We start from the raw sequence: 20853 nt of genomic DNA, 5'->3' as shown, positions 1-20853 counted from the left end.
GAAGAGCGAGGAGCGGAAAACTGAGACCGAGTCGGATACGATGCAGGATCTTAATGATGCAAAGCACTGACGACAACGGGGGCAACGAGGGGAAACAGAAGGGGGGAGGGTAGATGATAAAAACTAAACAATCAGGGGAAAAGACAGAGTAAACAAAAAAACATAAAAGATGCAGAGAAACAGAAATAATTAAGGGCAGTGGGAAACATTCTGACATTTGATTTTTCCAAATATTCCCCAGACAGATGCACAACACCTCCACTGCCTGGTACCCGTTTGAACAGGGCTGGGTATAGACTGATATTACAGTAAACAGTGTGTCGGCCAGAGGTATTGTTTCATTAAGAAAAAGAAATCAAAAGGGTGAATCTCACCAAAAGCTTTAATTAATGTGACAGCTTCGGTATGTTTTCTCTAAAATAATAAAAGAAGGTATTGTGTTGAAATTAACCCCTTGACAATGCAAGCGTCAACTGCACTTCAATGAAAAGAAAACACTCGTTTTAAATAACAACTTCCCTGAGAATCAGTTGAGGAGGAGAGCGATGGGGACAGAGGAACAACAGGGGCAGCAGACAGACGGTGTCTGGGCACAACTACGCACAGTTCTTTTTCCCAATACTGCCCCTTTTGTGTCAGTAAATATGTCTCCCTTGCTGTCAGTGTGTGTGTGCGTGTGTGTGTTTTCGCAGACTTTCCGAGGAAAACAGGGAGTGTGGAGGGGAAAGGGGAAAAAAAAAATCGATCTGCCTCACTCTCTGCAGTACTGCAACTGGGTGTGTGCAAGTGTCTCGCTGTGCTTTCTGGTGCCCCCCACAGCAAGGGCGCCACCAAGTGGTCACATCTATTCAAATGGCCATTCAGAGAAAGATAAGACCAATGTGCACGAGAATGTGACGAGAAACACAACACAATGGAAGTCAAGTGGTCTTGTGCCAGATTTTGAGGCTGGTCATTCCTGTGGATCTTTCACATTACTTGGGCACACACACACCCTGTGCAAACATACAAATACACAGATCACAATGATTTTACCTCTCCTTCAATCCTGGGGGGCCGAATGCTGGACAAGTGGATGGTCTTGTATTCTCCAGAGTTGAGCTTGACCACCATGGCATCAGCATTCACCACCTGCATCACCTAGATGAAGAGAAGAAACAAGGAAGACTGGTTTGAATTCAAAACAGCAGAAAGACTGGCATCGTTAAGCATTATTTTATGTTAGGTTTCAAAAACAGGTAAAAGGTAAGATCTTCTAGGACCGATGAACACTGGAGCAAAAAGACTGGCACTGCATTTGGTAGAGTCAGAGCAGACAGACTCAAAGAATGATGGGAAGTGAAGGATTAGGTAAAGGATAAATTGAGAGGAAGTGATCTATTCAAAGGCCAAAGGAGAGTGACAGAGCAGATCGTGCATTGTCACGAGCAGAAGGCACAGGGAGCGAGGCACGAAAGAGTGATCCTTGAGTGACTTGAGTAAGTGAGCGAGCTAAATCGTCCCAGCAGGCCGGAGAGGTTTGGAGGACACGGTGAGGACGTTTCGCTATCTGGGGATTGGCAGCAGGAGGGAGAGAGAGACAGGGAGACAAAGTGCAAGAGAAGGATCTTTATAAAAACAAACATGCTGTTAAAGATAGACTAGCAGAACATTACACAGTCCTCTATCCAACAACTGGCTGCCAGCACTTTGTTCTGGAGACCTTTACAAGTGTAACTGAAGACAGACTAATTTACTTCTGGCATTTAAATGTTATTTCTCCGTGTACTTAAGCTCGCAACCGCAGTTCATAGCAGGTACAGTTCAGTGGAAAACGTGTAGGTGTTCAAAAAAAAAAAAGAAAAAAAAAAATCACAGCTGTTACATCACAGGCAACAAGACTTACACGAGTCTGGTATCGGACTAAAGCACTGGTTTCCAGCAACCCAACCAGTTAGATGTCCAGCCACTTGTGCCCGACTATCTCTTCAAACTCGCTGCTTATGCTCTTGAGTAAACAGGCGTGAAATAACAGCCATAACTCAGTCTGTCCCAAGGAAGAAGACAGATTGGGGATGTAATGTGACTGATACAGAGGAGGCATCCAAACCAAGAGCTTTTAAGTAGGCCGCTCGCAGGAGAGTGAGAAATCAATCGCCTTTCACATGTTGCCACCCACATGTGCATTAAATGGCCTCATCACTCAAACTGAAGCTCATATGTAGGCTGCGCTCAAGCTCAGGTCCTAGAAGCGAGAGCTGCCGGTCAATCCAGTGTTTCAAGCGCAGTTTTCACCATGTGGGTGTTCTTGTGCCGTATGATGTGGCAGGAAAACAAAACACCAAAAGAAATGGTGTTTATTAAAATGCGGCTGACGTAGCGCGATTGTGCATTTATCAGAAATACGCAGATGTTTAAGGTTCTTGGGGATATTCATTATTCCACTAAAAACAAATCAAACTGCCACTGCATTTGCCACCAGAGAACAAAAATTAGACCAACCCACATGCTAAATATGCTGCCCACAACAGCAGCCAAAATAAATCATATAGTAATCACTGGGCTGAGTGGGAGAGATGCAGAGACAGAGAGAGCGGGAGGGGGAGGCCAAAAAAAAGTGTGTGAAACGTAATGACAGGGACACAAACATGTGAGCACACCAGCCTACATACATTTACACTGTAACAAGGTCATTTTGTGGCCTGCCCAAGTAAATAAAGTGCAACGCAGTGAATGTGGCAGGAGCAGGAGAGAACAGCTTAGCATTTCCTGACTAATTATCAGCCACAGAAGGCGAGACGTGAGAGGCGAGGAGGACAGATCAACACACACACCAAGGCAGGGGAACAGAACAATGCAGCCAGCCAGCAAGACTGAGTGTAATCTCTCCGCAAATATCACCAGAACAGAGGCTGGGGAGAAGATGGAGAACAGATAAAAAATAGAGCAGAAAAGTCTCTGCAAAGTAGCTGTCATGAGGGTCGAGCAGAAGACAAGACAAATAGGCAGCGAGTATGACTCACTAGTCTAATGTGATACTACAGAGGTGGGGATCTACTGCCACCCTCAGCCCCGTGGCTGAAACGACATCTGCAGTGGCCACGTTCGGTCACAACACAAGGAGCGTCCCGCCTAATGCAAGGGAATGTGCTGCTTGTCAGATGAATCCATGGTCGCGCTGACCAAAGGGCCCGGCGTAAGCTTGGCCAGGACCTACTCATTACTCACGTCACATCATACTCCTCAAACACTACACCTATGGCAGTGATGCAGTCTTGCTGCCAGGGGAGATGATTTGTCATCCAAATTACATGGTGTGGGTTTTTGATGACATAATGAACACCTTAAGTTGGCGTACGGCCCGCGCAGCCGAGTGCAGAATGCTCTGGGAGACAGACACCAACAACGTGCAGAGAAACATGCCCCACTGTGCTTCCACTTCAACGACTTTAACTAGGGCACAAAATCAATTTACTATTTTCTCAGCATCTCCCCCAAATGCGACTTAATTACTTACTCCCTTTGTCACCATTCTGTCTGGCTTATTTTAACTTGAGGCCATAACGTCATATTTTTCTCTCATTGTAAAGATTATGCAAATGACATAAAACGTCCCTCACTTGTATCGATTGATCAAAGAAGCACTTTTCCTTTTACTCCCTTATTTCACCAAGTCATAATAAATTAATATCATTAATCATTTGTACAACTTAAACCCACTACAATAGACCTTTGAATTCTATCCATAGCATTTCTATGATTTTAGTGAACCAAAGGCAAAGGTGGTAGTGTGCCTGACAAACTTGTGATGAGAGAATGGTGAAGCAGTTTACACCACGTCACTTTTTATCCATCAGCTTGCTGGTCGGTGGTTACCCAAGGGAGAGGAGAGGAGGCAAGAGAAAGACTATTGGGACGTGGCCTACATCCGCTTCTCCAGTCCCAGTGGAGGTGGGAGGAAAGAGATGCAAGACAGTCAAAAAGAAAGATGCGTCAGCAGCACTGACTTGTGGGGATTGGACCTGCTCTGCCTCTCCACCATATCCATCACTCAAATAATGAGAAGTGAAAAGCATGGATGGACGAAGAGAGAAGAGGAGGGCTTGATGATAAGACTGATGGATAGCCGTGTCCCTGGGAGAGGTGGTACACTGTCAGAGAAACAAGTATGAAGAGGGCAACGATGGGCCTAAATAACCTTAGCCTGTCCACTATCTATTTAGCTTAAAAACACTTCACCATGTCATAGTGAACGTTTGAGGCCATGATGGCCTGCTGCCCATGTGAGAATGCCCTTTCATGCCATTTGCCGATATTCATGTTATAGAAGATTATTCTATTCCAAGGTCATAATAAGGAGCATTCTGCCCAAGGCACAATTTCCCCAGGTGCGACTCAGAACTTTCGACTCTGCAAACAAACGGGCGGTCAGCATCAGCCGACAGGGAGCAAGATTCCTCAGTGGATCAGAGAAGCGAGGGCATGGAGGTTTAACCAGCTGCTGAGCACTACTGTAGCATTAAAGAAAAATAAAAATAAAAAAGTGCAACAATACCACAGAAAGGACAGGCACAGCCCCAGGGACCCTGATAAGGAGTTCTCTTTTACCCACTACCTCACAGTCTTTCTGCAACACCCTTAAGTCCACAGCCAAAGGCTCCCTCCCACTACCCACATGCAGCCTTCCTTTATTGAGTAAGTTCAGAGAGATCTGAGAGCAGCTCACACTGATAATATAAATGTTTTATCCTTTCTGCAGCCTCTTCCCTCTGACTCAGGGAAAAATATACATACGCGCAGTTTCTTTATGCGCCTACTTTATGCGTGTGCAGTTTATGAAATGCATTCTGTAAGCAGATTGCCAAAGCTACACCTTTTATGTAACCCGCAGATGAATGAATTTTCAGGGTCTTAAAAGTTTGCTGTCCAGAGGGAGCAAACACAGGCTAAAGATGAACTTTGGGGGTATTCATTTCTTTCTCCATTTCAGTAGAAAAATGCATCAGGTAAAGTGTGTGGGGGTGTGCGTGTGTGCGCGCACACAGAAACAGATTTAAAGGTGATGTCTTAAGCATAGCGTTAAAGCAACGCACTGGAAGTCTATATGCTGTCTCACAGCGGCAATAAGGTTAGCTTATATTAGCAAAACGCACAGAAGAATCCATCTCACTTCATTTGAAGTAATGCATAGCGAAAACTAGGAGGAAGTGCACTCCCTTGGACTTGATGTAGAGGACACTTCTTCCCCCCGGGGGCCTTAGCCAATAACCTCCAAAACTAATATCTCCAGTTCTTGGATTCTGAGGGTCGTCCTGTGCCGCTGCTACAGCATACGCCAGCGAATTGGCCCTAATTTGACTGGGGAGTGCTTCAAGGTTGCTGTTAAGCATTCGTAAGAAGCCTCAAAAAAGGCACTTCATTTGCTGCAGAACTGGAAGTGTGGCCATCAACCAGAGCAATGGTAAGAGCTTTTGACGGTTTTATCTAGGACTACTTTTCTCCCCATTATGTTTAAATAAGTTTGGATGCCGACTGGAGCAACACAATGCAAACGGAGACTGAATGTTATCACTTGAAACAACAACAGGTAGGAAAATAAGTAGACCCGACTTTACCTTTGCTACAAATTGTCTGTCCTTCTGGTCCAAGTTGGCTGTGGGCGCTACGTAGTCCTTCCAGATGCGAACCTTGCGCTCTTTAGCAGATCTAGGCAAAAAGCGCATAATCGTCATGAGCGGTAGTCCTCAAAATCAGCCAGATATTAGCAGATAAAGAGCCTAACTAAGTGCCTCAAATTAGCCATCTGGTTGGAGAACACTACAGAATCTCTTTAAAATGAGAAACCCCTTAGATGATTAGCTTAGAGTCATTGCTGCATTAATGGTAAACAGTAAATAACAGCAGAACAGAGTGAGAGACTGTTCATCTCTTTTGATGGCCCTATAACTTTACATATGATAATAAATGTATATATCATTTTCAATAATCCTTCTTGTGATTGATTTTTCACTCCTCATTCATCTGTCAGACAAGTGTTTGCATACCGTTCAGCAGCTCTGAGTTTCTCAGCTCCCTGGGTGTAGACGGCCATGGACCAGTCCACACAGCGGGCAAAGCCTTCCTTCAGCAGGAGTTCAGTTATGTTGCCATTCTGGCAAAAGCATGAAACAGGAACAAGGGTCAACAACAATTACCGACATAGAAACAATGGCGTTTAATGACGCTGTGTTACCGGGTGAAGGATGGTTCCCAGTATAACTTGGTTGGGGCAGCTTTCCAGGATGATCTGAACGTCTCTCTGCAGTAGACGGGATTCAGTGAAGAATTTGGCCTCTGCTGCAAATGGCTCCGGTGTCTCTGTACCGTCTGCTTCCCGTTTGAATGTAGGACACTAGAAACAAAAAAGGACAACGCTTAGAGCAGTTTGCACAACTGGAAAAGCGTTCTAAAAAGACAAGCAAGTTTTGTCAACTGCCATTTCCAATAATCAATGCACAACATGAGGACTTTTGAGATCTGTAATCACTATTTTCCTGTTATCACCCTTCAATGACTGTCATTTAGATGCACACTCACCATTACTCTTTTGAGTGTAGCAAAACACTGCACAGATTTATATTAAGGTGTGACAAGCAGACAAGTCTTTGAACAAGCAGACAAAGAGCACAGTGAAATAGATGTAATATCTTCAAGATGAAGATATTCATCTTGAGATGAAAAAGATTAGTTGTCTGGAGTGGCCTATTGGAAAGGCTGGACTTGGCGAGGAGATTGATGGCAAAGTTTGGAAGAACGGATATGACACTGCTCAAAGAAACAAACTCAAAGAAACGGCAAAAATGAGTAGGTACTCTTTAATGTCTTTTTTTGACAGTGTGGAACAAGAGTGTGAAGGAAACCGTCAAAACATTGCAGCCTCACGTTCAAGTTAGTCTTTGTGCTTATTTCATAGCTATTTTGTGTTGTTTGTTGTTCCTAACTATATGTGTGCAGCAGTTACCTTGATTCCAGAAAGCATGACAGTGACCAGGTAGTAGTCTGGGAGCAGCAAGGCACGGACAACGCTTCCATCACGCACATGTTCAATGATGGCTGTAAACAAGGGAAGGAACACGTGGAAATGGGTTCAAGAGGCGTGTATGCCAAATTACAATAAGCATTAGGATACAGGTTAACATCAGGACTTTCTTTCACTTTGTTTTTCCAACAACATCCTGTATGACACTACTACACTGAAAACAATAACATCTGTGATCCTCTGAAAAGACCCAGTGTTTTACTGAGCAGCAGAATTGCAGTGCCTTTCTGAGGGAGCGACACTTCTCAGAAGAAATGTCCTGACCTCTGTGGCATACTCTATACTCCACTCCAAGTGATGCTCCATATAAACCCAGTTTTCATCACACGGTGAAGGAGAAGAGGGTTGTGGTTTTCTCAAAACACAAAAAGGCTGTGGTCACCTTAAATCCATTTTAGATGTCAGGTTTCCTCTACTAATACCCAGCTGTCAGGTTGCCAACTGTGTCCCATACTGTTTGGCCAAATTTCAGTCAATACACCACTTCAGGGTGAGGCTATTGACATCAACTTCCTGACACTCCAAGAGCTGTGTTTAGCAATATATTGACAGAACAATAAATGGTTGTAACAGGACTGAATGAACGAGTCAAACCGTTCCTGTAGCTGACTACAGCCATCGTGTACCTCCGTTCTTGGAGAAATGTTTGACTGTTCCTGAACATTTTCAACAAATAATATCACTTGTTTTTTTGCTCATGGCCTCTAAAGTATGGAAGGTCTAGACAGGCTGAGGGTCGCCTGCGAGAGAGCCATTTAACACCCAAATGATATTCAGACAACAGCTGTAATAGCTTTTCCTGTCTTCTATGTATGGGTATGAGTGTGTGTGTGTGTGTGTGTGTGTGTGTGTCCACATAAGTGGATGAGAGAGAAATTGGTATTGTTCACATTTAGAGTGCTTTGACAGGATTGCTGCCTCCAATCCAGAAACAAGCTCAACAGTCCCTGGTGAATGAGAACAAGAACTGAAAGAACGTCTTCCCCTGTTCATTTTCCCATTCAATTAAAGGGTGGTGAAATGAGCTGAGCCACTGTTAACGGCAGCCGCCTGGAAATGAATTGAGTGGCACATTATACCACGGGTGGGTCAGAGATGAGAGACTGGAGAAATGAGCCAGTAAAGAGGAATATACTGTGTGCCATTACATGCCCTCAAGTGGATTTGAGTGATGTATCCGCAGCAAACAGTGTGGATTTCCTGCACAGCCTGAAATTTTTTGTTTTACGGGGGAAAACAGAGGCTTCTCTAATATATACACATCCTATGCATCTTCGCTTGCCAGGCTAAGCTTTCTCAGCATGAATACCAGTGTAGATGTCCCTCCCCAACCCATTACCATTGATAGGTTTCTGGTGCAACGAATCAACGAAGTTGCGGGGATTTTCGATGTTGTACTTGATGTCGCGGATGGTGTGGGCGCCGCCGCCCTCGCTCCACATGCCCTTCTTCGAGGACTTGGACTGGTCTTCCAACTCGCAGAGCTTGGCCTGCTCTGGGCTGTTTGAACACACAAAAAGGGCACAACGCATGAAACACATACAAGTTCTGAGCATGCAGTGAACAGAATTAAGCTTCAAGCAGCATCTTGGCAGTTCAGGGACACTCAACTAGCAGCTAACGAGCAGATAAGGTTTTAATTGTAGAGCTGGAGTTCTCGTTAGGTTTAACATGTTCTAATGGCTCTCGCCAGGCAGCAATTAAACAACTACGCAAAATATTAGCATCACAGGAGTCTGGTAAGGCGGTAAAGTGATTAAGTGCTGCTCCTGACAAACCGCACTGTTGTTTCTGTGGCAATGGGCCCATGACCAGATTATGACTGCTTAAAATATGCATCTGAGCATCCAGTGAGGAGATAATAACGGCGTTTGACAGCTCCTACAAAAGCAACCACGCAAGTCGCTACAAACGCCACAATTAATCCCACACTGGCTCTGCAAATTGTGCAGCCTAACGCTTTCAGAGGGCCGTCGCACAAATTTAATTATTTAGAACTTCAAATGGCCAGCAGGCTTTTCTTCTTCCAAGAACCAAAGGGTGTCCAACTGATACGGACGTCGCAATGGGAACTAGAGCCTCTGAAAAATGAACAGTACATAAACAGAATTTTTTACATCTTGCTGCCTATAAGACACTTCACTTTAGAGGACTGGGTTTAAATGCCACACACACGCACGCACGCACGCACGCACGCACGCAGTTCTCCAGCTGTGGGCTCCTAATTGTGTTTTTGGACTCGTGCCCAAGACCGCGCTCCCCTTTACACTGATTTAGCCACCAACTTCAAATTGAATTGAAACAGTTTCTTGCTTAGTGAGCAACAATACTGAAACTTTCTGTAAGACGTCAGTTGTGTTTAAGCTACTTAGAATGTGAGTGCTAAACAGAGACTCAATCTGAATCAAGGGTAGCAGGCATTGTAAAGCCACAAAAATAAATGGAAAGCGGAGATTGGTTACGATATAGAAGTGGCTTCATGTGTGGAGGCAGATAATAGTGAACTTATCCATTTCTTTAAAAAGAATGGTTGGTTCCCTTTTAGGTCAGCAACTCCTTCCAACCAACCCACTGCTTCGAATCAAAACAGATATCGATGGCTAGGAAAATGCAATACCAAGTAAGACTACTAAAGGAACAGGGGCCCGAAAAAAAATCTTTCCAATTCCCTTAGTTACAAACATGCTGTAGGCTACATCACTGATCTCCATATAGCTCCCTTGTGCAAGCAGAAACACTTAAAATAGGTATAACATGTTGAACCTCAGTAAACCCTCTTACAGCTTCCCGTTGTCTTTAAACACTCACTTCAAGCTGTGCAATGTCGTGTTCCCCAGTTCAGGGTTCCACTTCTAGTGCAACGGTCATCCTCTAGACATTTACACACCTCAAACACAACTCCTCTCGAGATCCCGTGAAAGAGGAACAACATAAAGAACAGTAGGTTTATTTATGCAGCATGCGTCTGCTCCAGTGAGTCGGTTTCATAAACACCAGTCAAAATCACTGTCACTGTTTTTAGCAGATAAACGAGGATGAGATACAAGAATGAGTAGAAGATAGATTTTCTGACAGTCTGAGTGACCTAGTGAAATTTAAACTTAGTCAAATAATGGATCGATTATTAACAAACAAATGCTATTTATGGATGATTTTTACATAAAATATCAATAATTGTAAGAATAAAATGACATTTATTTGTAAAAGGTCATGTAAAAATATAAGGTTGAGCACACAATTGCCTGATAATTTGTACGGACGCAAACACATTCAGTCCCACTTGTGTTTCGTTTCGTGTGTGGCCGAGTGTTCTCTCTTGCTCCAATAAACCAACGAAAACCAGCCCAAAACAACTGCGTGTCCGCCTGCTCTGGTGCACTGCTGAGCACTGAGCACAGGCTGACAGTTTTCCCAACAGGCAAAGTCTGACCACATGTTTAACTGCACTGTCCAAAGCCATCATCATTACCATCACCCACATAATTATCATCGCATCATAGTTAGTATGTGCAGCAGGGGTAATGATATTGGAGGCGTGTGTACTCAGGGAAAACTAAGGCCTAAAGTCCTTGAAACCCACACTCCTCCCTCGGCCAAATGGCGCCCGTTTACACTTAAAGCATCATTTACATTAGTGCGAGTTCTGGGCCATTGCGCAAAACGCTTGAGTTGGGTCATTTGTAGCGAAATATTCACATCATCTGTGCTCATGTTGGACGATACAAATGTAGCAGCACAAGTCAAATCACTTGTAATGTGCAAATACTGCCACCGGGGGGGATGTACAGTACTTTGTCGTGTAGTGCGGGGTATATTTAGATGATTAGTGCTTTAGGGCAATAAGGAGCAAAGGGGCTTCAGAGGGACACCAGCGTAGCAGTGGGGTTATGCTGCCACCATCTGGGACATGATGGCTTTATCTCAATTCTGCTTCCACCAGCTGAGGACCATGTATATGTACTGATTCTCCAGTGTCATACTGAAATAAGCTTTAGCAAACATTAAAAAAAAAACAGTAATTACCTTTGCAACCCTTTGTGTTGCACAGCATGAACACAATAAAAACAGCAATAAAATTAGCTCTCTTGCATTAAATTTAAAATTATGGAGGGGAATTCATTTAGTCTCTTGCACAATGGCAACTCAAGGTCAGTTGTCTCATCACAGAATCATAATATGCATATTACAATCTGGTAAACCTACAAGAACACAAAACATATGGTGCAGTCGAGTGTAGTACACAAAGTTTGGACTGAAGGCGTTTTACTTTGGGTCATTTTATACATGCCCATATTTAAATAGCATATGCACATTTCAGGTCGGGACACACGTGGCAGTAAAGCAAAAACCTTACTTATTCCCTCTGATTCCTTCCCTGCGGACTGTGGCAAGGCCTTCGTTCACCAAAGACTCAGCAATGTTCTCCCCTGATGTATCTATAATGAGAAGACAGAGAATCAAAAATACAGTTATGATGAATTCACTAATATCAACTCTTCATTCTACTAAAAGAAAATGTAACCATTATAAAATGAATGTGGACATTCCTCAAGGCAGGTTTATCGGGTGGGAAATGACAGGGCCCTCACCTTTGCCCAGGTAAACCATCCCGTATTCCCTGCCCAAAGAAGTCTTGATTTCCACAGTGAAGCACACTTCTTTGCCAATTAGTTTCTTTCGCAGGAACTCTCTGGCTTGAAAGGCCCATGGCTGCATTACAGACAGAAGCATTAATGTGCAAAGGATTTTAGATGTTAATGTTTTAAATGCTTGTCTCTAAGTCACATCACTTTTACCAGCATGATCTCAATATTAACATACGTAATTACGTTACAACTGATTAATATAAAGTAATAACACAATAGCTGCTGAGATCAACTAAAACACTAGAACACTAAAAACAACATGCACACACTAGGATTCATGCCCAAGTGGGAATATCCTTTTGTAAACAGCGGGAGTACTGAGCAGAACCTTGTTTTGCCTTTGCCAGAAATACAAATAAAACCACACATACACACACACACACACACAATGGGACAGAGCTACAGACCTCATCGGGGGTGTCCTTGGTGTCTGGCTGGCCCTGGGCGGCTCGACGAGCCATGGCCCCAGTTCGGATATTACTGAGATTGATTTGCCGCTCCGGGGGTGGGCCGCCTCGAGGCTGGCCCCGAACAATGATGGCACAACCTGACAAGACCTGAAAGGATGACAATGAGGACAGTCAACAACAGCAAATACAACCTGTAGTTGTAGCTTCAGACCTTTAGCTTTAATTATTCAACACAAAAGATTGGAAAACGTGTAATAGTCTTAATTTGCACGTCTGCAAATTAACTGCCCTTAACTTAAGCACTTAATTTAATACATGTTGTGACAAGTTAATACAGTAGCAATACATTAGCAAAGCTTGCCTGCCTGTTTTAGACCTAGAAAGCAACTTTACATCACATGTTGCCCTGGTGATGATCAGTCATTCAAACACCAGGTGAGGTCACGCTATCTGACAACACAGCCTGATTCCAAAAAAAGGAAGACCACCACCTCTTGGGTTTGACAACTGTGGCATTTACACAAATCTGAGCAAACATTTTATCTGCAGACACTTGACTGTGTCAGCAGGGAGCATCTCTGGGGGATGTTGATCTAAGATGAGAGCTGGATAAACTGATACCTCCATCATTTACCACTGACTCACTGCCTCCAAGTAGAGATGAAGCGCACGATTTGCTGCACTTTTACAAACTAAACACTCACTTGACTTAAAAAAAAGAGCCAAGAAGGTACTATTCATTACCGACCTCTCTGTTTATAAAAGCAGTGAAGTTCCATCTGTACTGCACTATGCATGGCCCTGCTTGACTCGATCACCTCCACATTTTCTGTCTGTGGTGCGATAACAGATGCTATAATCATCCCGTTACTAAAACAGTCAATTCCTTTGGTAGTAAAGCCACAAGGGTGCAGCCTGGCTCACATGCCCCTCTCCTGGGAGGACACTTAACTGTTTACACTAGTTACCACAAATCTAAAAACAGATATTCACAACCTGTGTAATTATGGCTCCGCTTTTTGAAGACAACTTTTATGGTTGCGCCTCTAAACCTATTCAAGTAAATGGTGCCAGTGAAAAATTTAGACTTATCGATTTCCATCTAACAAAAGGGACACTGGAGTGCAATCAACATGCAAAAAAACAGTGCGACAGGCTTGTTACCAGTTAGGCAAATTTTAACTAAAGACTCAGGCAAAGCATAAATGAAAAAAGGTTCTGAAACCTACGGGTGAGCACAGTCCACAGAGTACCAAGATATGATGAGCGATTACAGGGGGGCAAGAAAGTTATAGCTACGTGTCAGTTCCCCGTGGTCTGCTTTGAGCAGCACGCAGAGAAGACGCGGTCTGTGCCCAGAAAGACCACATCTACACAACCACCTCACGTTTTACACAGTGGACTCACGTCTTCTCATCTTAATAAGTGCCCGTAGCCAAAATTTACACAGTTGCGTTTATGGAAAAACCCTGAAACGACAATATAAAACCATTTAGTCTGAGTTGACGCTTCTGCTGTTGAATGTGATCTGTAACATAAATTCTACTCCGCTGTGTAAATGTTGGCTTCAGCAAACCCAAAAATCACGAAATTTTTCCATATCATTTAGCAACGTTACTTACTGGGCTGTAAAGTCAAGTTAGCAATAGTCAGCAAGCTAACAGTTAGCTTGGAAGCCAAACATATGTTTAAAAAAAAGCCGAAAGATTAAACATTATAAACTGTTTCTAGTCAGTTCTTTATATAGAGATGATGTAAAAAGAAACTTCTGAAATGTGTGGACTTTTGACAACTTCACCTTTACTAATACACTAATTTCCCTTTCAGTTTAAGTTACTAAAGTGGCTAACCACCAAGTTAGCAAACATGTGCTAACGTCAATGGGTTCTAGCGTATTAGCAGGCTAGCAAAGCAAAGCTAATGTTAACTGGCATGCTGCTGCAGCCAGGTGTGCTAAACGCAAATGACAGCTCACAGTAACGTAATGTCAACACTCGCACTCAACAGACAACAGCATTTCTATTGTTAAATTGGGTCGATTAAAGCTAAACGTTAGCAGACAGCTGTTTTGGCTTTAATTAGCCCTTAACTGACAATGCTAGGCTAACTAACGGCTAGCCGTTTGCAGTGATTCGTGTTGTGAGCTTTCACTTTAGATTTCCTACCATTTTCACAATTCCTCTTTGGAGAGGAGAGCCTTGACCGAGGGCTGTCTGAGCTGGTGCCGAAACCGATGCCATGTCCGCCGCTTTGAGACAAAACGCCGCTGAGGGGTGAACAGGTAAGGGAGCTGGGGGTCTGAAGTGACTGTGCTACTGAAAGCCGAGAGAAAAAGGCTGAGCACCGATCAACACACACGGTATGCCGGAAACACACTATGCCATGCGTACACACACGACTCCAAACGTTTCCGGGTCTGCGAACCAGAGTGAATGGGAGCGAACGGAGCCGCTTCACGGCCGCGTAGCCAATTCGGAACAAAGTCTTCCGGAGCAAGAGGTGCGACACGTCAGCATAGCGTTGCCTCGGCTAATGCTGCCTTCATGTGTAGCCGAAAAAATAGTAAATGATGGCTTCAGGATTTTACAGTATAATTACGCAGCACATACACTAACAGACATTACAGAGTGGAAAAGTATAAATATTGTAAAATATGCTACAAAACATTAAATAAATTATATGGCCTAGATATAGTTTTGTTTAAACACAACATTTGCAGGTATATTATTTAATATTATACTTAACGTAATAGAATTTGAATATGTAGTGTAGATATGCTGCTACATGTGGCAGTAACTTGAAATAGCTGTAACAGGAGTCAGCAGCCAGGCTGATGACACTTCAACTGTCAATGGAGCTGGACTAATAATATAAAAAATAAAGGTGACCAATCATTGATTATCAAAGCTGAGATGCTATCTTAAAATCAGGGACAGCACTGTATCAGATGAAGCAAATCATTTGTTCAGTTTTGCTGCGGCTCAGTTGTACTTGGCAGCTCTCAGAGGTGAGTAACTGTGAGTGGGAAGCAGGGCATTACTGCAACGAACATTGGTGCTCTGGGGAGGCACTCTACATATCTGTGGGCCAAATACCTTGTGATGTCTTTGTATGCTTTGACTCTTTGAGGCTCAGAAATTAATTCCCACAAGAAGAAACTTGTAACGAGGTGTGTGAGAGAGGGACAGCCGACAGGGAGAGAGTAAAAGAACATGTGACAGGATGCAGCTATAACCTATGACTGAGAAGCATCAGTGTGTAACTGGACAAACTCAAATTTGTCTCACAAACTGTCATAAGGTGAAAATTATTTATGAGAATAACATAGGGAAATAAAATAAATAAAAACAGTGTGAGGAATTATATTTATAATGATCTATGTGTGCAAAACACAAGTAACTAAAATATAGTGTAAAATATATGTAATTGAGTATATGAGCGATATTCCCCTCTCAATTGTAGGTAAAAACATTTATGATAATCATTACGATGATTAATTTAAAGAACATAAGAATAGCTGTAGACCTTGTGTAACCTCCGCTGCATAAATGTGATTAACATATAATTACTATTCTTTTGACTCTGATTCACAAGCTTTTACTTCTAATAAAAATAATGAAGCATCTCAGGCTTAATTAAAACGGAATGACGCTAAGGCAGACAATGTTTGTGGTGTAACCTACTGCAGTACAAAATGCCAGCACACTTGGCCACAGTCTCGAACGTGGACACGTCATAGATCTGTTAAATATAAGAAACATAAACACGCATCTGTGATGTAAAAATAAACAGAAAAAATAAACAACAAAAAAGTACTTCGTGACTCCTTTACATCATTACAGCAGGATGGAGGCGCGTCCTAAGAGACATGCCGCTCGGTGCGCTTTGGAGACGTTTCGGTTACTCCTTTTACGCGGAAAAATTACTGACATTACTCAGCGCACTGGGCCACAGGAAAGCTCCGTATTGTTGACTTTACGAGCAGGACAAACACACAGAACCCGTAACTAATGTGTAAACGTGTTACACTGGCATGATTTCAGGACTTAAACGTACGCCCCCTCCTTTGGAGAGGTCGAGGCTGACATTTACGCACCGCGAATATGTGGTGTTGTCTTGACAACACAACCTAAATGCATTAATCAACACTGCCTAGCACGCACCGTGGGTGCAATAAAGTACTATAAATCAATGACTGCATCAATTCCTCGGTAATAAATAAAAAGGCTCGCATTATTTGTCCCTTGTCTCGTTGGCAAGGAGAGGATGGTGTCCAAAATGGCTGTGCTCTAGTTTACTGGCTGATTGTACACAGGGTGTTATTGTCCCCTAACTCGTGGTTAATGTATAATTTGGGCCATATGGCATTTTAAAATCTGAGCCTTTATTTCGGTGGCACGTCGATCACTGTGGACCCAACTAATGATATTCAATTAGTCATTAAACAGACCAAAAGACGAGCCATGTGTGGGTTTTCGCATAGGCTAATATTTGCTCGTCAAATATTTCCCTTTGAAACGTTTACAACGCATTTTTATCTGCTGGCTGCCCAAGGAACATCTGTGAGGGTTATTTTAGCCTCCCTCTTCTGGATAAACGGGGTCCTCCAATTGGCCCTTTCTTGCGTCCATATAGGAGTCTATTTGTTCATGTTTTGAAGGAAAATGTAATAAAGACAGAGTGCGTGATGGATTTATGATTTATAAAAAGCACTTTACCATATGGCCGTCGTCATTGGAGCAGATTTCCAAATGTTTGCTTTATGGAAGGAGACGAGAGATCCTTTCAATCCGATCCACTTCACCTGGGAGAGGATGCTCAAGTCACGTGATCCAGAGGGCCCCGTAAAGGGGAAACATGCCGGTGTCGATCATGAAGCGCTTTAAAGGATGGGATTTAAACTTTATTTTCTTAAAACAACATGCACCAAAGGTTTAACCACGGAGTTATGTTGCTCCGTAAGAGCCAGTTTGTCTGATGGAGACCGTTGGCCGCCGCTGCGCAAAAACGCAGTACCAGTCTGACTGCAGCTTTTATTCATACGACGTCGATTCGCTGATGACAGAATGCACAGTTTATAAAAATGTATGAGTTGTTTGTCTAATTTATCATTTAGGGGGAGGAAAATTATTACAGGCAAATACAAAAAAAGTAAGTACGTAAAAAACACGTTACCTCGCTTTACTCGAGACCGCGTGGATTAACTGGTTCGTGAAGTCGTTTTTGCAGCACAGACCCAAGAACCGTAACGGTTCAAACATGCCAGTTTATGATGAATCCAGGCTATGTTGACATTCTGGCACCAGGCCGCCACGTCACGCTGAGGTCTGCGGGCCTATAAATGTCTGCTGAAGGGCGTCATCGCTCTCACTGTCGCCCACGCTGCTCTACGTGGAGTTACACGGACCCCTTTCCCCTTCACGGCTCGTAATTCCATTTTGCAGTGAGGTCGTTTTCTTTTTCCGTGGACACTGTGGCCGTTTATTTATTTTTGATCATCAGCAGCAGCAGGATCCGCATCATCAGCACCAGTGGAACAGGGATGTGCGGAGCAAACATTGATCTCCACAGCAGAGGTGATCGTTGTGTTTTTACTGTGTTACTTAAGCGTACTTGTTGATGGATATTTAAACGACCTGCTGAGACTGTGTGTGTTGTGACAGGTGGCGGAAGCATCAACCAGCTGGGAGGGAGCTTCCTAAACGGCAGACCTCTCCCAGAATCCAAGAGGAGGAGGATGATAGAACTGGCCTCGGAGGGAGTGCGTCCAAGCCAAATATCCAGGATGCTTCGGGTATCACAAATAATCATGTTTACTGTAAGCATGAGAGGCGCATGCACTGAATACACACACCACCCACTGGGCCCGAACTCAAACGTGGACTCCTCTGCATCCTCCAGGTGTCCAACGGGTGCGTCAGTAAGATCCTGAGTCGGTACCGGTGCACCGGCCTCCTCGAGCCCAAAACGATCGGAGGAAGCCGACCCCGTCTCCTCACGCCCGGTGTCATCTCCACGATAGTCCAGTGCAAACGGGAGAACCCGACCATCTTCGCGTGGGAGATCCGAAAGCGTCTGGCAGCAGCGCGAGCCTGCAGCTCCAAAGTGCCCAGCGTAAGCGACACGCAAAGTCCGCTGTTTGTGTTTGGACGGGTTTTCAGAATGTTTCATCGTGGAACCGCGTGTGTCCCGTCATGTGTTCCGGAAGGTGTCCTCTATAAATCGGATTTTAAGAAAGATCCAAGGACCCGGCTGCGCGGAGATCAACGCGCGCGGCAGCACCGCGCAAGGTGAGTGGGTTCGCTGCGAATCTCGCGCGCATCAGTAAAGTCGTGTAACGTGACCGTCCGCGTGCTTTGATTGTGATTGTCTGATTCAAGAAGAGGGGAGTGGCATAGAGATGTTTGAGAAACGCAGCGAAGGCAGACCTAAAGGCGTCCAGTACAGAAACCGCACCAGCTTCACCCCAGAGCAGAGCCGAGCGCTGGAACAAGGTGACGTCCACTTCCACTGACTTTTACAGCGACTCGTCTCCCGCTGACACGCCTGTGTCCCCTCATCAGAGTTCTCCAACAGCCAGTACGCAGACATGTACACGAGGGAGAAGCTGTCTGCTGAGATCAGGCTTCCCGAGGACACCATCAAGGTAGAGTCACGCTGCTTGTGACGTCAGAGCTTCGGCTCCGCTCCCCGCGTGCGCTCATGCTGTGACTGCGCGTCTCCCTCCAGGTGTGGTTTTCAAACAGACGGGCCAAGTGCAGGAGGGAGGCCAAGCAGAGCGGCGGCGCGCACAGTGAGTAGGTTCGAGCGCGCACGCGTTGCGTGGAAGGAGTGACCCTCGAATGGAGCGCGTTTTCTCTGCAGATGCGGCGCAGCAGCGGGGTTTTGCGCTCCTGCGCCCGGCGGTGGCGCGCGGGCTCGCGCCTCGGCAGGTGCAGCGCACGTGCAGCGGTCTCCGCCCTTCGGTCGGGCCTGTGCAGGCGTGCGGCGTCAGAGCGCGGGCGGGCCGTGAGGGCGTTGACTCGCAAGCGACGGGAGCGTCGGGGGTCCACGGTGACGCAGGGACTTCACGCGACGCAGGTGTCCGGAGGCCGCAAAAGAGCCACGTGTTCCCAACAGAAACTGGTGAGGCGCTTCTGAAAAAGGAGGTCATTTGAAATGGACGAGGCAGTTAATCGTGATATTATATGACACACAGGTTGGAGGAATCCTGAATGTCTGACGTCAGCGTCCCCGGCATTCATTCACCAGTGCGGCAACATAATGCCCTCAGACAGAGTCACTTTCCCACTGATTCACCACCTTACGGACTCGAGGACGTCGCTGACGCTGGCGACGGACGCAGTCATGGCGGGCCAGTGCTGGAACCAGCAGGGGGTTCCCTTCACGTGGAGCCAGTATCAAACAGACGAGAGGCCCGCGTTCGCTCAGCAGCCCTGGGAGGCGACTCCCCATCTGTGCACGGGCTGAGTGAAGCCACAGTCCCGACATATTACATCCAAGTATTTAAGCACTCATTTGATTTTAGCAGGCTGCAGCGACGCATTGTGACCAGCAGAGGGCGACAAGTGACCGAACTTGTCCTTCACGCATATTTCGCCAAATATTCTCTCGTCAGCTTTTAAGTCCCTTAATGTCTTTAACAAAGACTAGGAGACGTTTATGCCTCTCAGCTGTGAGACACATGCAGTGGACCGTGAACTGACAAAGCCTTTGCAACATTAAGCGCCATTAAACAGAGAAAGTAATGAATGGAGTTCGGAGTCATCGACATGAGATTCCAAGACATAAAGTGTTTTAATATCAAGGTGTGACTGAGCCAATAAACAGGTCCTGCTCGCAGCGCTGCATATTTTAGAGGGTGTAGTTACGACTGCTAATATGAGAAGATGACATTATGTCTGTTTTAAAAAGTCTCCGGGCATAAATCAAAACGACACGGATCATTTAAGGTTACCACCGTACAATATGGACGTTATCTTCTTTTATAGTCCTGGGCTCGCTGTTTGTTTAAGTGTGAGGGGAGATGAAGGCACCCGTCCAACATTTCCGTCCAGCGACGGCGAATGGGAAAATCTATAAAAGCACAGCTTCAAAAAGTCCAAACGCGACCCCGGTATCTGCTTTGCTCGGTATCAGCTTTTATGACCCCGACAGGGCAGAGGCACCGGGTTCCTTTATGTCCCTTTACTACGGGGACGAGACGCTGGGACCCGGAGCTCCCTGATAATTGGCCACCGGAGGAGGGAGGCCGGGATCGGGAGGCAAACGGCTCGGTGGAGACGGTCCGCCGGCCAAATGAAGGTGAATTACATCTGCACATGATGGTGCAGGGGTTTCAGCTGCCACGTAATTTATCAGCGTGCCTGTGGGATTGTTTTTGTTATTGAAACAGAAATAAAAGTTTCTGCACCCTACATAAATCTAGTTTTACTGATGCAGGGTTACACACGGTGGCTTTCAGTGTACTCCAACTACTTACACTATGTTTTATCTGCCCTATGATGCATTTCAGGGCGAGTATTTAAACTGTTAACTCTTCAAAATGTTTTGTTTAGATATAAAATGATAATTAGGCACAATATTAATCTTCCAGCTGGAGCATTAGCTGCATCTTATCTCGCGTTGAGCAAGCGAGTGGTTTAGTTGCTGAAAAGCTGATCCAAGTCGGGCCGTAGATCACTTGGGCCGGGGGACGTCCAGATTTGTTATCCAAATGCTGCTCCTTATTTATCTCTTT

At 44.9% G+C, this 20853-nt stretch overlaps 2 protein-coding genes across 5 annotated transcripts in view; one reads left to right on the top strand and one right to left on the bottom strand.

Moving 5' to 3' along the window:
* The window catches only part of snd1 (staphylococcal nuclease and tudor domain containing 1), a 119797-nt gene extending 105200 nt beyond the window's left edge, over positions 1 to 14597 (bottom strand). Inside the window, exons 1-10 of the mRNA XM_029163567.3 lie at positions 14279 to 14597; positions 12111 to 12260; positions 11647 to 11767; positions 11412 to 11493; positions 8397 to 8557; positions 6980 to 7071; positions 6212 to 6370; positions 6024 to 6130; positions 5595 to 5685; positions 1036 to 1140 (exon numbers count right to left, since the gene is read on the bottom strand). Of these exons, the coding sequence (XP_029019400.1) occupies positions 1036 to 1140; positions 5595 to 5685; positions 6024 to 6130; positions 6212 to 6370; positions 6980 to 7071; positions 8397 to 8557; positions 11412 to 11493; positions 11647 to 11767; positions 12111 to 12260; positions 14279 to 14353 (1143 nt within the window). The 5' untranslated portion in view covers positions 14354 to 14597. The remainder of the gene's footprint in view (positions 1 to 1035; positions 1141 to 5594; positions 5686 to 6023; positions 6131 to 6211; positions 6371 to 6979; positions 7072 to 8396; positions 8558 to 11411; positions 11494 to 11646; positions 11768 to 12110; positions 12261 to 14278) is intronic.
* A 2083-nt stretch (positions 14598 to 16680) lies between these two features.
* On the top strand, positions 16681 to 20536 carry pax4 (paired box 4). 4 transcript variants are annotated; one of them, XM_029164157.3, is made up of 9 exons: positions 16802 to 17689; positions 17777 to 17931; positions 18015 to 18227; positions 18322 to 18403; positions 18497 to 18607; positions 18677 to 18759; positions 18843 to 18906; positions 18978 to 19238; positions 19312 to 20536. In XM_029164157.3, the coding sequence occupies exons 1-9, from the start codon at positions 17656 to 17658 to the stop codon at positions 19581 to 19583; spliced, it is 1275 nt and encodes a 424-aa protein (XP_029019990.1). In that variant the 5' UTR covers positions 16802 to 17655; the 3' UTR covers positions 19584 to 20536. The 4 variants fall into 4 exon arrangements, with proteins under 4 accessions (XP_029019992.1, XP_029019990.1, XP_029019989.1 ...); XM_029164156.3 differs by having other exon boundaries at positions 18494 to 18607; XM_029164158.3 differs by having other exon boundaries at positions 16804 to 17689; positions 17777 to 17907; positions 18494 to 18607.
* The last annotated feature ends 317 nt before the right edge of the window (positions 20537 to 20853 follow it).

This window comes from Betta splendens, chromosome 9 (genome assembly GCF_900634795.4).
Source record: "Betta splendens chromosome 9, fBetSpl5.4, whole genome shotgun sequence".
Lineage (NCBI taxonomy): Eukaryota > Metazoa > Chordata > Actinopteri > Anabantiformes > Osphronemidae > Betta > Betta splendens.
This window is presented reverse-complemented; position numbering and strand designations above follow the sequence as displayed.